The sequence below is a fragment of the Meriones unguiculatus genome, chromosome 3, assembly GCF_030254825.1.
Source record: "Meriones unguiculatus strain TT.TT164.6M chromosome 3, Bangor_MerUng_6.1, whole genome shotgun sequence".
In the NCBI taxonomy this organism is placed as follows: domain Eukaryota; kingdom Metazoa; phylum Chordata; class Mammalia; order Rodentia; family Muridae; genus Meriones; species Meriones unguiculatus.
In genome coordinates, this window is record NC_083351.1 from 90,076,836 (window position 1) to 90,093,432 (window position 16,597).

The 16,597-nt window shown below is 36.8% G+C and overlaps 1 protein-coding gene across 4 annotated transcripts in view; it reads left to right on the top strand.

Annotated features, from left to right (window-relative positions):
- Positions 1-774: 774 nt before the first annotated feature.
- The window catches only part of Ercc6l2 (ERCC excision repair 6 like 2), a 114,906-nt gene continuing 99,083 nt past the window's right edge, over positions 775-16,597 (top strand). For 2 of the 4 annotated variants that reach the window (XM_060380336.1, XM_060380335.1), the window contains exons 1-3: positions 779-1,047; positions 4,174-4,598; positions 9,570-9,689. In XM_060380336.1, coding sequence (XP_060236319.1) covers positions 1,005-1,047; positions 4,174-4,598; positions 9,570-9,689 — 588 coding nt within the window. In that variant the 5' untranslated portion in view covers positions 779-1,004. Of the gene's footprint in view, positions 1,048-4,173; positions 4,599-9,569; positions 9,690-16,597 lie in introns of all 4 variants that reach the window. The other 2 variants (XM_060380337.1, XM_021649099.2) reach the window with 2 other exon arrangements.

Consider the following 16,597-nt stretch of genomic DNA (forward strand, 5'->3'; position numbering starts at 1 on the left):
CTGAAAATGAGTTTATTCTGGTGAGCTCTTAAAAACCACTGTGGAAGGCTCTGAAATGCACCATCCTTGACTTTGAAGAGGTCAAGTTAAAGCGCGGCGACATTTGAATTTTAGCTTTAAGAGAATTGTGGCCTACAAAACCACAAGATAGAGTAGTGCTGCCTCAACACATGAATAGCGTTGTAAACAAAGAAAAGAAGGTTTGTGGAAACTGGTTACAACAGCAATAGGCAATACGCTTACTCCGGTGAAATGAACTATGCTGCGCAGTACACGAACTCTGTTCCACGTGCAAGAACACATTTGGCTTTATCAACTTTCCTGGGAGATATCAGGCAAGCAGCATCCATTTAGCTGGTGCTCAGAACGCTGTGCTGGAGACGGTAGCAGGCTGCGTGTGGGCTCCTTCCTCAGGGTGGGGAGTACTCACGGCTCGTTTCTGAGGGTGATGAAGGAAACACTCCGAGGAGGGTTAACCGAACTCTACGTTGACCTTATCTGTGCAAGGGCTGCTGGTTGCTCTCCACGAGTTACGACAAACTAGGTAAACCCAAGAAAACGCCCTCTTGAAGCTGGCCTCCTGAAGTTCCTAGGCGACAAGGCCAGCAGTCTTCGCAGGGCTCACAGCGTCCTCTCCCATCCTAGAGAGATGTCACTCCTCTCAAGTCGTCAATTCCCTCACCAAAAAGCTTCGACGGTACTGAGCGATACCCAATTCTCGCGGTATTTGGAACGTCTGCTCCTGTCTGCCTAAAGGCTAACTCATCTTCTCGCGATGTCTGGAGGAAGCTGAGCGAGGGAGAGGGTCGCAGTGCCTGTTCTCGCGGGATTTATAGACCCCGGCGGCGGCCTGTCCGGCGCTGGCGTTTCCCCAGGGTGACGCCGCCCCTGCCCGGCCCCCGCGAGGCCCCACAAGGCGCCGGGCCTGTGGCTCGGCGCTCGCCACGCCGCCGATCGCTGGGCGCTGAGCGCAGCGGGGCTGCCGGGCGCCTCCTCCTGGCCTGATGGACGCCTCTGCCCCGCAGCCCCGCGGGGACTCCCGCAAAGGTATGAGCTCCGAGCTCGCGTCTCAGGCAAACGCACGCCCCAGGCCACTTCCGGAAGCGGCTTCCTCGTGGTTCCGAAAATGGCAGCGGAGGCTTTAGAGCCCTCTCACCGCGGGAAGTCGTTGTCTTTGGCATTTTTAGGAACTCAAACTTGAGGATTTAGTGCTGTGCCTCACAGTTACTTGCTGAGCAGTGGGAACAGATTCCCTATCTGTAAAGTGGGGATCTTTAAGTTTCGTGACTGTTAGATATAAGTGACTACATTTTGACCCATAGTGTTCGATAAATGTTAGGTATTTTTATTTTGTCTTTGTATATGCCAGTTATTAGACAGTAGTACGAATTTGTTAAGTAGATGAGAGAGACCTATTTGTGTAGATAAAAAAAATCAGATACTTAGACTAATTAACATACATATATTTCAACTATTGATGCGCAGTTTCTTCAGTACGTCAAACCATTGGACATGATGTTAGAAAACAGTAGAACTGAATACTCATGAATTGATGGTGTACGTGGGATGTGTACAAGAGAAAATAGAGAGAGAAAAAGGATACGGAATAGTACATTCTGTTCATAGATGTCTTAGGCATCCTTCATTTCTGTATTTATTCATTGACTGAAAATACCCCCTGGGGGGATAGTCTTGAAGAGGAAATTCTGTCCAGTGGAAAAAACAGACAAAAAACAAGTAAACATATTTAAACACAGTGCAAATGCTATTGTGGTCATAAAATACTGAAAGAATAATGGGATATCTACTAAATAAGCTAGACTAGAGCTAGAGTTTGGTTATGAGTAATTCAGAATAAAGTGATGGTGGCATGTATTAAGGGAAAAGTCATCAAACTACTTACTACACATAGGCAAAATCTAATCTGATGCTGCTTTTTTAAAATAAAATTTTATTAGAATACAGCCATGCTCATTCAGTTATTGTCTGCGGCTGCTTTTGCTGTAAAGAGTAAGAGAATGTATAGTCTTTAAATAATAGCAGATAGCTAGTAGGTGACTATAGAAAAAAACTTTTAGAATTCAGCTCTTGCTTTCTAGAGATGTTGGCATAGAGAAAAACGCTATTTTTTTCATTCATTTTGTTTTGTGTGTTGGTTTGTTTTTTTGAGACAGGGTTTCTCAGTGTAGCCTTGGCTGTTCTGGGACTAGACAAGACTAGCCCTTAACTCAGAGAACTCAGAGTTCCTCCTGCCTCTGTTTCCTGTGTGCTTGGATTAAAGATTTGTACCACCACACCCAGCTGTTTTTGAAGTAAAACCTGAAACCAGACTGTGGTGTATTGCATGTAGGAATAATATAAAAAGAGATATAGGGGCTAATGGTTTTTACCTTGAAAAGTTGTCTGTAAATGATCCCAGTTAATAAGACGCAGGGCAATTACTAACTACCATTGTGACGTTGTTCTTTATTTTATACCAGTTGTGTGGTACAGTGTATGATGAATAATTGATGGTTTTTTTTTGTAAGTCATAATTCATTTTTGGAAAGATAACTTGTTTTAAATTTTCCAAGTTTTGGGTTTTTTTTTTTAATAATTGATGTTTAAACATGTATGTTTAGTGTGAAATTGAGGACTTAGGACTTTGAAATGAGAGGATTATTTTGTAGGTAGGGAGATGCATCATTTAAAACATAAATAATAGGTTAAGAATTAATGTAGTGTATCATTAGCTTGGGCTCAGTTAGCACTGTCCCAGAAAGAAGGCACTCTGACCTGCATATTCTTTTACCTGTAGAGTAGGGTGTTAATTTCATAATAGTATAACAGTTCTCAGTTTGGATTTACAAGAATAGAGTGGGAGAACATGTTTTTCCATGCATACTTAGGATAAATATTGTAAAACCACCTTAGCAAAATTAGTGGGAATAATGCTTTTTGAGGAACAGTGGATAGACTGTCACAGTGAGCCATTCTTGCTCAAGGTGGCAAATACCTGTCATTATGGTTACATAAATGTTATGAAGCTCTAACTGGAGCTTCTCAGGAAGATCCCAGGAAATCATGAATGTTCTTGTATCATTGCTGAATGTGTAAGAGAAATAATTTCCAATATTCTTACAGATATAGCCATATATTTCTTGGATCCTTGCAATGAGGAATTCCATTTGAAGAACTTATTTTTACTTAGTGTCATCTACTTAGTACCCTTTAAAGTGCTTAACAGCATATTTACATATTTTACCCCCATTCATGGTGCTATATCGTCAGGATAGAAAATAAAACAGAAGGCTGAACAGTTAATACATAGTAAGTTCATGTGTAGAGAAGATCAATCTTTAGTAAATGAGAGGCTCTTAAAGGATCTTTGACTTCATCTCTCCCTTTTTTTAAAGACTTATTTCATTTTATGAGTGTGAGTGTTTTAGGTATGACATGTATGTTTGTGCCCCAGGAAATCAGAAGAGGGTGGTGGCTAGAACTTGAATATGGGTAGTTGTGAGTCACTGTGTGAATATTGGGAATTGAACCCCGGTCTTCTGCAAGAACTTCAAATATTCTTAACTTCAGAGTCATGTCTCTGGCTCCTAGAACTCAAAACCCAAAAGGAATAAGCCATGACAGTTGTGACATCATTGTATTTAAATAAAAGCTCCCTTTGGCTAGTTGTATACCTATGTCCAGAGAAGGAGGGAGTAATATAAAAAGCACATCCCACAAAGAGTTGCTGTCCTGAAGATTCTAGCTTACTCTTTATTTCTTTTACTGTATCATAAAAGGAGAATGTATAATGTTCATGACTCACCAAGAATATTTAAATCAGTGGATCTCAGCTATGGTTGTATGTCAGATCTAACAGCAGCCAGGCAAATAATGAAAACAAATGTTCATGGCTCATATCCATTAATTGAAGTCATCAAAGGTAATATCTTGGCAATATAGTCTTAAACCTGGCAATTATATTTTTAATGACATATAGCCAGGATAAGAGCTATAGAAAATAGATTATTCTAGTAATTATAGAAAAAAAAGATAATATATTTTAGAAAAAAAATCTATAAAAATAAATATAACTTATTTCAGTTATTTCAAAAATATGTTAAAATTGCTTTTCTCTGTAGGTAAATGAGGTGTGACTTCTTTTTGAAAGTTTAATTTTCTTCCTTATTGTAGACAGATGGTGTCCAGGAGAAAGATGTCTTGCTCCTTCTTTGGATAATAAAAAGCTTTGTGAAGCAAGTATAAAGTCTATCACTGTGGATGAAAATGGGAAACCATTTGCAGTTGTCCTGTATTCAGATTTTCAAGAAAAGAAAATACCTCTTCCAAGACTTCAAGAAGTAAAACCAACTAAAGATTGCTCCAGAAGTTTTATATTTGATGATGAAGATTTAGAAAAACCTTATTTCCCAGATCGAAAAATTCCATCCTTGACTAATGCTTTTGAATTATCTGACGATGGAGACTCCATTCCTTATACTATTAATAGGTACTTGCGAGACTACCAAAGAGAGGGAGCTCAGTTTCTCTACAGACACTACATCCAGGGAAGAGGGTGTATTCTTGGTGATGACATGGGACTTGGAAAAACAGTACAGGTATTTATGTTACTTACCTTATTGTAAAAATCAGTTCATGTGTATGAGTGAAGACACTATGCAGATCTCTATTTGTAATACTGCCTGTTACTATAGGTTTTTGTTTGTCTCCAGCTACATGATAAAGTTTTAGAATTGAGGAAAATGACTCAGTGTCTCATTATTTTATCCTCAGTACTTCATTAGTATTTGGAGAATAATATTTTTTAATTTTTATTCTTAGAGAAAATACTGTATATGATGTAAAAAGTTAATTAACTTCCAGAGCCCCAAGCCCTTTAAAACAGAAACAAAATAGCCTTTGCATTTTAAAGACAACTTGTGGTTTGGGTTTGGTGTGTAATTCATATTTTAGGACTAGAGTTTTGTAACAAGAAGTGAGCTAGATCTCCATTCAAACAGCACTTAATTTAAAATTTAAAAAATATATATATATTTTCATAATATTCTTTCCTCTCTGCCGACTCCTCTCAAATCTTCCCCCTTTTCCAATGTAATCTTCTTTTTCTTTCAAAAAAGAAAGAAAGAAAGAAGAAACCAAGGAACCAACCAACCAGCAATAATACACACACTCAAAAGAAAAACAGAAAACCCATGGAATCCATTTTGTGTTAGTCAACGACTCCTGCACATAATGCCTGCCCTGGAGTGTGGTTGGTATATCCATGTCACTCCGTTGAAGGAAATAGATTTTCCCTCTTTGACCAGCTATCAATTGTAAAGAGTTTCTTGTTTAGGTGTGGGACTTTGTGCCCACTTCCTAGTCTCCATTCTGGGATGTTGCCTGGTTTGAACTTGTGCAGGTTTCGTTCATGCTGGCACAGTTTCTGAGTTCATGTGTACATTAGCCCTGTTATATCTAGAAAACACTATTTCCTTGGAGTTGTCCATAACCTCTGACCCTTACAATCTTTCCATTTCCTCTTCTGCATCTATCTGTGAGCCTTGAGGGGTGGGGTGTGATGAAGACATCCCATTTGTTGCTGTGCTCTCAAGTCTGATTTTGTACTAGCACTTGTTTGAAGCAAGCAAAACAAACATCATTTAAAGTATGATTCTGAAGCACTCTGTTTCTTTTTATGTCCTGTGAGTAGAAAAAAAAGTTGTTTTTTTTTTTTTTTAAATGAGAAATACTTTTTGGGGGGTTAGGGGAGAGGCTAAGCCTTTGGGTGAATGTTTGATGTGCTGCTTCCCAGCCTCATGTTTATTCTTTATCAAGAGGTGATTGCATGTAAGGAAAGATGGCCTATAAAAATGTTTGCTTGTAGACTTTAGAAAGGAATGTCAGTGAAAACAAAGGTTTCCTAGACTGGTATTTTATTTTTGAAATGCTGGTTCTAGATGTGACAGACTTAAGTTTTTATTTTTACTTTTTTTCTATAAGCGCCTTTGTAAATATTTCACAGTAAAGCACATTCTCATTATTTGCATTGAAATTAGTTTCAAAAACCTTCTCTGTGTGTGTGTGTGTTTTCCACAGGGTTTCTCTGTGTAGCCCTGGCTGTCCTAGACTTGATTTGTAGATCTCAAACTCACAGAGATCTTCCTGCATCTGCCTCACAAGTGCTGGGATGAAAGGCCTGTGCTGACAAGCCCGGCTACAGTCTCATCTGTTAATCTTTTTTTTTTTTTTTTTTTTTTTTTTGTAGTTTTGAAGACAAGTTGTCAAAATTTAAAGGAAAACATGTAATGTACATATACACATGTTTACACATGTTAGTGTACATGAGTGTGGGGGTGGGCTTGTCTTTTGAAACAGTTTTATACACTAACATTTTCACACTTCTTAAGTATAGAGCTAAATAGGTTTTTACATGTGTATCTATCTGTATAACCAATATGCTAATTAAGGTAAAGAGTTCTTGTTTGTTTGTTTGTTTTTAAATGCTGTGGCTCTGTAGTGTTTTTAAAAATAATATATTTTTATTTTATGTGCCTTGATGTTTTGCCTAGAACTGGAGTTACAGATTGTGAACTGCCATATAGGTTCTGGGAATTGAACCTAGATCCTCTGGAAGAGCAGTCAGTGCTTTTAACCACTGAGCCATTTCTCTAGCCCCTAGAGTGTTGTTTTTCTTTCTTTTTTTTTTTTTTTTTTTTTTTTTGACCTGGGAAAGTTTCCTCATGTCTCTTTCCAAATAATACATTGTTGGTGTTAGTTTTTAAAAACTCTTTTATTTCCGTTTCTTATATCTTTTTCTCCCTACTCCACCCCAGTCCCTTCCAACACCCCAACACTAGGTAGGAGAGAGAAGGTTTAGTGGGAGAAGGGCTGCCGTTCTTTCTTAGCTGCTTCCTGCTGGTCAGGATCATCGGGTTCCTTGGAGCCAGTCCAATCCTTGTTTCAAGGATATCTCTATCTTCTTATTTCACAGCTGTATCAGGAGCAGCAAGGGGGAAGCAGGAGTAGTCTTGTTCTTTCTTTTCTCCACACTCTTTGGCCTCCAGCATTTATTCTCTCTCCAGAGTCCTCAGACTTAAACTGTCTGCAATTGGCAAAGAGCTCCTTTTAGAGCCTGCATGAAGCCAATAGTCTGCTGCTGTAGACCATCTGAATCAGTCCCACATCCCACACCTGGACCAAAACAAAAAGATACTTATATTCACAATAATATAGTTACTTGAACTTTTAATTATAAATTATCTATGATTCATATTATATTCTAAGAACTAGTCAGAAGTCAGTTATATTTAAACTTAGTTATATATTTTTTAATTGCAAACATAAATAACTTTAAGTCTAACTTACTTAAATACTTATAAATTGTGGGCATGCACTGAATACCTTTAGGTAAAATTAAAAAAAAATTAAGTTGCTCTAGGTTTGAGTTGTTTATATGCCTCCTTTGCTTCCACTAATCCCATTCATCTCTGGCTTTGTGTGTGTGTGTGTGTGTGTGTGTGTGTGTGCTGTTTCTGTGTACACATGTACAAGTCCACATGAAGGTTAGGCAACTTTCTGGAGCTCTTTTCCACCCTGTGGGCATCACATCTAACTTAGGAAGTCTGTCTTGGTGGCAAGCTTTTCACCTATTGAGTCATCTTGCTGGTCCAGTCTTTGCTTTTTATTTAGAGTATTTAGTCTCTTTTATCTACAGTGTGCTTTCTAAAGCTATTTGGCTATTATTTTACTATTTAATTTTTACTTATATGCCTTTTCCTTTTTTGTGCCATCTTTTGACCTTAGGAGCTGTAACTGCCCTAATCCTGACTTAGATAAAATATTTATAGCCTAAATTCTTGTCATTTGATGCTAACAAAAGCTGTCGTTTTTTTAAGATTTATTTATTTACTTATTATTTATACAGCATTCTGCCTGCATGTGTGTCTGTGTACCAGATCTCACTATAGATGGTTGTGAACCACCATGTGGTTGCTGGGAATTGAACTCAGGACCTTTGGAAGAACAGCTAGTTTTCTTAACCTGTGTGCTATCTCTCCAGCCCCATTTGTAGATTTTTTTTTAATAGTGTCAGTATACCTTTGTTTTGTCTGCCTGTTTGCCATGTGTCTTGCTCTTACTTTTTGCTTGTGCTACTACTCTTTTGCATAGAATCATTTACTTGTGCTTATGTTTTTTCACTTAAAATGTTTTTATATCATATTAATATTTTTATATTTTATGCATTAAAAGAGCATGGCTCTTTTGTGATGAATTGGCTGGCTGTAGTTGTCTAAAAATATCTTCACTTTACATTTTTTAATATTGTTCCTGAGTATAAACATCTAGATTATGTTGTTCTCCTTATTACTTTGAAAATATTCTATTGTATGTGTCTTTAGTGTTTTTAATTACTTTGTACTTAATCATTGCTGTTTTGTGGTAACCTGGTCTTGTTTTCTCTAGCCTCTTTTAAATAATTTTGTGTTTCAGTTTTATTCTATGAAGTACTTACTTGTGAGTTTTCATTAATTTTTAAAAATTTTTATGGTGGCAAATAACTGATATTCATAACTACTGAGTCTATGGTTTAAAGGTTTTTTTAATGATCAACTTTTTTTCAAATAAATCTGATTCTAATTCCTTTTCTATAATTTGGGATTTAAATCATAGCTATCTATGTAGTGAAAAATACTTTTCTCATAAGGTGTACACTGATAAGCAAATTATAGTCCCACCTGTAATTTTAGCACTTGGGAAATTTGAAGCAGGATTACTACAAGTTTGAGGCTACTTTGATTGAATTACCAAGTGAGTTTTCTGCTATACTGGGCTAGAATGAAACCTTTTGTCAGCCCTGTTCTTTGGCCCCAAATACATATCCTTTATTGTTTTTCTAATTCTCTTATAATTTTTCTTTAGATTTCAATATTTCTATTATAATTTATGTTTTAAAATAATGAGTTTTTTCACTTTCATACCAAATCTTTAAAATAATCCTGCTGATATTTTTGTTATTTTTACAGATAACTATTTAGGGAGTTTAATTACCTTGCTGAAGTTCACATAGTTGCTAGACAACCAGAGCTAACATTTGAATCAGCAAGTATTTAATTGATTAAATGTTCCTTGCTGTTGATTGTGTGATTTCTTATTTTTTTTATCCTTCTCATTTAAATTTTGGAGAATAGCTGCTATTTAAAATAGTATGTTTTAATGAGTTGTACTAGCTGATCTTAAATTAACATTCTGTCATCCATTAGATAAACAAAGGCACAAATTTGTGAAGCAAATACTTCTTCCTTGAAGGAATTTATTTTCTACCAGAAAAGAAAAATGTATAGTTTATTCTAGAGACTTAAAAGATAGTTTCCATGGATAGAAACAAATACTAAGGTAATATCTCAGATGATGGAATAAAGAAGGAATTCATCTTTATTGGGCAGAGTTGTTCTGAGATTAGATGGCACTGTAGAGTTTATGTGTTGCTTGTTAAAGAAAGTACCAATGTTTTTGTCTGTAGTGTGTTAGGTTGTCACATGTATAATAAAGTTATCCATAATGATCAAAAAAGTCTTTTTTTCTTCCAGGTTATTTCATTTCTGGCAGCAGTTTTGCATAAAAAGGGAACTCGTGAAGATATTGAAAATAATATGCCAGAGTTTTTACTAAAAAGTATGAAAAAGGAACTCTCTTCTACAGCCAAAAAGGTAAACTCTCTAGAAGTGTTCTGCTCATAAAGTTGAGATTGCAAATACAGAAGCATTTAAACACAAACCAGTGTATTTTACATTTTTGAAAGATTTATTTATTTATTGTATGTGTATTAACATATACTTTGTTTTCATGCACACCAGAAGAGGGAATCAGATTCCATTACAGATGGTTGTGAGCCACCATGTGGTTGTTGGGAATTGAACTCAGGACCTCTGGAACAGCACTTAGTGCTCTTACCGCTGAGCCATCTCTCCAGCCTGTGTATTTTACATTTTAATAAAAGATTTTAGACAGAAAAGTATTTCTTTTATAAGACTATTTTTGAAGGGTGCCAATTTCATGTCTAGTTCAAGTTATTTCTCAAGAAGGGTAAGATCAATTTCAGCTTATACTTGTTTGGGCATTTCAATCTATTACTTGACTGTATTTCCGTGATTTATTTCTTAAATTTGTATGGATATGTATGTAAAGTTAACATAGTTCTTTTTAATTTGTTTTTAATTTATGTAAAAACAAAAAGAGGCAATACAGATATGGGTAGCAAAGGTGTGCCATTTGTTAGTTATTATTTAAAGAAATATGAGGCTGGGGTCAACAGATCTTCTATGCCAGAGGTTTATTAAGTGGGTATGGAGGGAGTGGGGGAAACAGGACATGGTGGGGAGAGAGAAAGAAAGCGAATGGGGGGGCACCGAAAGAGAGAGAGAGAGAGAAAGCAAGAGGAGAGTAAGAGAGAGAGAGAGAGAGAGAGATTGGCTCTTTAAGGGGCAAGGTAACCACGCCTTCCAGGTGTGGCCACCTAGCAGGCAACACATGATGACATCATAAGTTGCTGGGTAACCCAGGAGCAGGTTGTGTTCCAAAATACTAACACCATTGATATTTAGGATGTTCATACAAGAAAGTTAAAAACACCAGGTTTGTACTTGTCTCTGCTTCTATGCTTATGACAATGAATGGTACTCATAAATGTTCTTATAAATAAATACAGTTTGTTTTTATGAAAACAGGAGACTTTTTCCATCTAAATGGAAAAAAATTGGGCCTGACTCTGCTGAGGTCAGACAAGTTTAGACATGTTCTAGGTGGACTGGTTGTAGATAAAATAAGAGATTTGTAAAAACCAATGAAGTCATTATAGGGTGTTAGGATTTTGTTCTTTTTATGTGTAAATGCTTGTATGTGTACATGTTTATGCAGAAGTACATGCACAAGTGTGTCTATGATAAGAAGGGTCAGATGTTGATGTCTGGTGTCTTCTCTCTTCACCATAGTTTTCGAGTCAGGGTCCCCAGCTGAAGCTGGAGCTTGCTGATCTAGCTGGACTGGCTGGCCAGCAAGCCCGAGGAATCCTCTTGTTTTTACCTGCTCAGTGCTGGCATTACAGGTTCTTTGCCACCCAGCTTTTTAAAAACATGGATGCAAGGATTGAACTCAGGCCCTTGAGCTTGCATAATAAGTACTTTACCAACTGTGTTCTTGCCCCAGTCTTCTCATGTGCTTTTATGTTGTCCTCAGGATCTTTGAAGTTGAATGGGAATAAATGGAGTGATTTGATGAAAATATTTATTATTTTATTAATGGGGTGAACTATATTCCTCAAGTTCTAAGATCGATTTTCTTTTATATAATTCACAGGATTGCTGAGAAGTACAAGTTTACTTCACTGGTCTCAGAAGGGTCATTTTTATGTAAAAATTTGAGAAGTACAGGTTTATGGTATTTTTGTTACTACTTTAAGTTATCTTACTATTTTAACAGCATTCATGCATAGTGAGTGTTAGAGTCAGTTGGATATTAGAATGGTAATCCTTAGTATATTTAAATATTGCAAAGATTTAAGTCTTACTTTTAGCTCTGGGTTCAGTTCTGTGGTGCTGAATGGCTCTACAGAATTTACATATCCCATTAAATGCCACTTACAACAGTTAGACTGGGAAGAGAAAAGGGGGAGAAAAGTAGTGTGTTTTAAAATGTAAATACAGTTAAACATTTTAAAAGTGTTTGAGTAAGAATAAGAATGGGAAGAAAGAAATGTATTCACTGTGGTATGATACAGTTGCTACCTCAGCTGACACTGGTGATTTCATTTATTCTTCCCTTCCTTTTTTAATGTGTATGTGTATATGTACTTAAATACTTTGCCATAGTATATATTACTTTTATTAGATCTTCTTTAGCTGAAATTCATTAATTTGTGTTGTCTTATATTCTGATTATTTTCATTAATGTGCAAATGTTCCTTTGAGTACTACTTTTAGTCTATTCCAGTTTTGATTAGTAGTACTTCCATTATTATTTTCTAAATTGTCTTCAGCTCCAATTTTGTTCTTTTTACTAAACTAAATACTATTTAAAGAGAAATCTTTAAATTTCCAGATGAATATAAGTACTTGGTACAGAGTGACAGAAGGATTCAGCTTTGTGTGTGTTCTTATAGGGTATTATAACTGTAATGTTTTCTATGTAAAGTACCATTAATGTAGTCTCCAAACAGGAGACTACACAAGTTTGTTTGCTTGTTTCTTGTAGTCTCTGTTACTGTGGCCACATATGTCTGTATTTTCTGTTTAACTAAGCTTGATGGCCTTATTAAAAGTCTTAATCCTATAGTCAAGGCAAGTTAGAAAGGGATCCTCTTGCCTGCTGAGTGTAAGGAAGTCCAGCACAATTAGCAGATTTACTGAGAGGATTGCCTGTATATAAATGATAGAGACGTTTCAAATAAGAATACTGAGGTAATAAACTTTGCATAAGTCCTAAAGACATATGACCTTTGAGTTTTGGCCTTACTCTTTCCATAGCTGTAAACCTGTGGTTTTTTGAGATGCTCACTAAACTATATAAACTTTGTTTACAGGAAGAACCTATGTATTCACTACCTTGTGGCCCAATATAATAAGGATTCTCTCAACATTTATCACCTGTAAACCTGTCTAGTGTATCTCAGGAAATACCCTATTATCTCATTCACTGAAAATCGGTATTGGGAGGAGGGTGTTAGAAATTATTTAACAGAGAAACTTCATGTCCACCAAAGTTATTTGTATGGCTAATGCTAAACTTAAACTCAGCTGTCTTGAGCAGCTCATGTCCATATGTGAAATGAACTGTCCTTTTCCTAAGTTTTTTTTTCTCTATGTTAAATCCATGCTTGAATCTAAGCTAAAATCTTAATAAGCTCCAACTCTGCTTCAAACTTTCTCATCCTGAAACTTTTTTTCAGTATAGTCAAGAATCCTGACTTCTCTTGAGTGACAATCTCTAAAAAGAACTCAGGCTGGACAGGTGGCAGCTATGTCTCTTGCTTCTGATAGGATTTTCTTGTTTATTTGAGCAATTGAGTTTAGAGAAATCTGTATTAACTTTTCTGTTATGACCAAGTTTGTTCATTTATATTGTATTTGTTTTCATAAATTTTGTTTGTATATTGTTTGTTTGTTTTCTGAGACAGGGTTTCCTGGAACTTGCTCTGTAGACCAGGCTGGCCTTGAACTCACAGAGATCTGCCTGCCTCAGCCTCCCAAGTGCTAGGATTAAAGGGGTGTACCACCATTGCCTAGAATTTTTTTTTTTTACTGAGTTGACAGATTACTTACTGATTTCTTAGTTCAAAATTTTTATCTTATAACTTGACCCAAATATTTTAATATCTTCTGTTATTGCATGTTTTAGATGATAGTTCAAGCTGAACTGATTTTTTTTCCCAGTGAAGGGAAATTTCTTTTTGTTGAAGTACCTAAGATTCCACCTGTGAACCTTCCCTTACCCCCAAAGACCTAATACTTACTGTAGAATTCTTCCAGATAAGTTCACTTTTGAAAAGTGTGCGCAGGGGCTAGAGAGATGGCTCAGCAGTTAGGAGCATTTACTGCTCTTGCAGAGGACCAGGGTTGGATTCATATCATCTACAGCTCACAACCATTTTTACAACAGCCCTAGGGGATCTGATGCCTTTGGTCTCCACAGGCTCCTGCATGCATGTGGTGCACATACATACACAAACATAAAATTAGTAAATAAATAAATTTAAAAATATACACAGTACTTTTTTTTTTTAATGGGGGAAGCTAAGTACTGATACCAGAGTAATTTTTATCTTCTTTGACCGAAGACTGGCACCACTGATTTTTCTTAAAATACCTGGGCATTGGTTTTACTGACCTGATCCTTCCAACTGCTTCAGTGATTCTGTTGGGTTCTGTTATTGTTGTTATGGCTGTTTCTTTGATGGTTTCTTCTTCATAGGGGCAGGATGGCCTTCTCAGCTCTGTAGGGGAGGAGGGTGTTGTACTCATTGCCTCCTTGCTGAACTGTTCTACTCTGCTGGGAGTTCCTTTCCAGGCATCACAGGACTGCTAAAGATTGTTTTTCATGTTTGTTCTTTGTTTTGTTGGGGTCAGTACACATATGTTTGCGAAGAGTCCATTTGAAATAGCTTACATTTCTAAAAGATGTTTTGTGAAAAAGAGAATAAGTAAAATAAAAATAAAACTAATGCCAGAATTAAAATAGAACCCCGAAAGACTGATTTTAATCTCTTTGAAAAGGAAACATTCAATGAATTAAGTGTTACAAATTAAGGAGTAGTGGTTTGAACTAGAGATGTACGTATGTGTGGGAGAGATATCATTTTATATACAATCTAAAACTTTACATGTATGAATAAGTCTTTGAGGAATGTATGAAAAATAAGTGCCAATGAATTCCCAAAGGAAAAGAAACAAACCATGCATTTCAAGTGCTGATTCTTGGAATGATTCAGTAGATTTAGGCTAAGTTTATCCTGTACTTTGCGCTTTATGAAATAATTCATAGTACATTAATTAAAGTATCTTGTAAGATCAGACGTTGGAGAGTCTGAGAAAAATTTATAATAAAAAGAAGGGGGTAGGGAGATAGTTCAGTGGGTAAAGTCTTGCTGTGGTGGTAACCTGAGATCGTATCTCAAGAACCCATGTAAAAAAACAGTTCACATCTGTAATGCCAGTGCTTGGAACAAGACAGGCAGATCCCAGCTTGCCAGCCAGCCTAGCCAAAACAGCAAGCTCTGGGTTCAGTGAGAGAGGTGGGGAGAGAGAACGACATTCGAAGTCAGCTCCTGTCCTACACACATGTACCACACACAGGAAATTAACATTGAAAAACGAAAGGAAAAATTCCCTAGCAGCTACAATACCAGTGTAAGAAAGACTTCAGTGGTATTGAACAAAAGTACTTTTCAGTTATTCTACTTACCATTTACCACCTTCAGCTCTCATGTAGCTGAAACAGTTGGAAAGTTTCTGTTTCCTTTCTATTGTTGTAATAAAACACTATGGCCAGATGCAACTTGGGAAGCAAAGGGCTTGTTTGCCTTACACTTCCAGATCATAGTCTGTTAAGGCCAGGAACTCACAGTGGGAACCTGGAGGCAGGAACTGTGGAGGAACACTGCTTGCTGCCTCATTCTCTCATGCACTTTCAGGTTCATGCTTAGCCGGCTTGCTTATACAACCCAGGATAGCTTGCATAATGATGGCTCAGCCCATAGTAGGCTAGGACCTTCCACATCAATTAATATAAAGACAGCTCTCCTCAGACATTCCCATAGACCAATTCAGTCTAGACGATTTCTCAGTTGAAGCTTCTCAGATGACTCTACACTGTGTCAATTGACAATTAAGGCTAAACAAAATATAAACACTAGGACGGAAAACAAGGAGGCCAGCAGGCTAAAGAGGGTCACTCACAGTAATCTGCATCATAGTGAAAATCTTTATGTATACATTTCATCAACTTTTGTAGTTCCAAGTGTAGGTTAAATTCTTAGCACTGCAGTTTTAACAGTAGAACTGCTGGAATTGTAGAAAACTACTGAGTACCCAGATGGAATTTGTACCCAAGATTTTCATCTTGTAATATGCAAAATTGACAGAGAGACAACATGATTGGACATAGTATTTTGAGCCTTGACTTTGTACTTGAAAGTAAGAGAAAAATTAAATGAAGGTGGCTACAATAACAAAGGGTATTTGAAGTGAAGCAAGAATGAGAAGGTGCTCCTGTGCTTGGCGAGTGAGGTAAGGAGTTAGCTCCAGCTGAATTTTGTTTTCTCCTTCCTCTTTACAGCCACGCTCACATATTTTGTTTCTTACAGGTCATTACACAGTATAATAACCTTATATTTTATAGTATGTTTTTTTGGTTCATCTCTTGGGTGTGGGACAAATATAAACATTTAGAAAAGTTTACCAATAACCCTCTTAACATGTAGAAACCTAGGAGTGTTGTCATAGGGAAAAATAAAAACATAAAAATTTTAAAGTAGTTGATGAGAGTGATAGGGTTAAAAAAGAAAAGTGAAACCTCAAAGCACCACTGTGAAAAGTACATACGTTAGTAATCTTAACAGGACACATTAGTTGAAAGCTGAATTAATCAGCTTTCTGTCACTGTGACAAATTACCTGACATAAGTAATTCAAAAGAAGAAGTTTATTTTGGCTCTTAGCTTTAGAGGTTTGGGGTCCTGGTCAGTTGTCTTCTTGCCTATGGCAAGGCAGTAAATCATGATAGGGATACATGGCAAGGGAATATGCTCACCTCATGGAAGGCAGAGTGAGAAAGATAGAAGAGATGCTCTCCAAGGTCATGTCCAATAGTTCCATTTCCTTCCACAAGGTTCTGTTTCTTTAAGTCCCACCATCTCCCTGGGAACCAAGCTTTTGCCACACATGCCTTTGGGGAGCATTTCATATCCAGACTGTAGCTTATTTCCAAACAGAGAACTATAAATTCAGTAGAGAGCAGGAAATAGAGGTAATAAGTACTGATAAGTCTTGAGAATGTTGCTGTAAAGTAAGAGACTAGATGGAGCTCAGTGGTTAAGAGCACTGGCTGCTTTTCCAAGAACCCGGGTT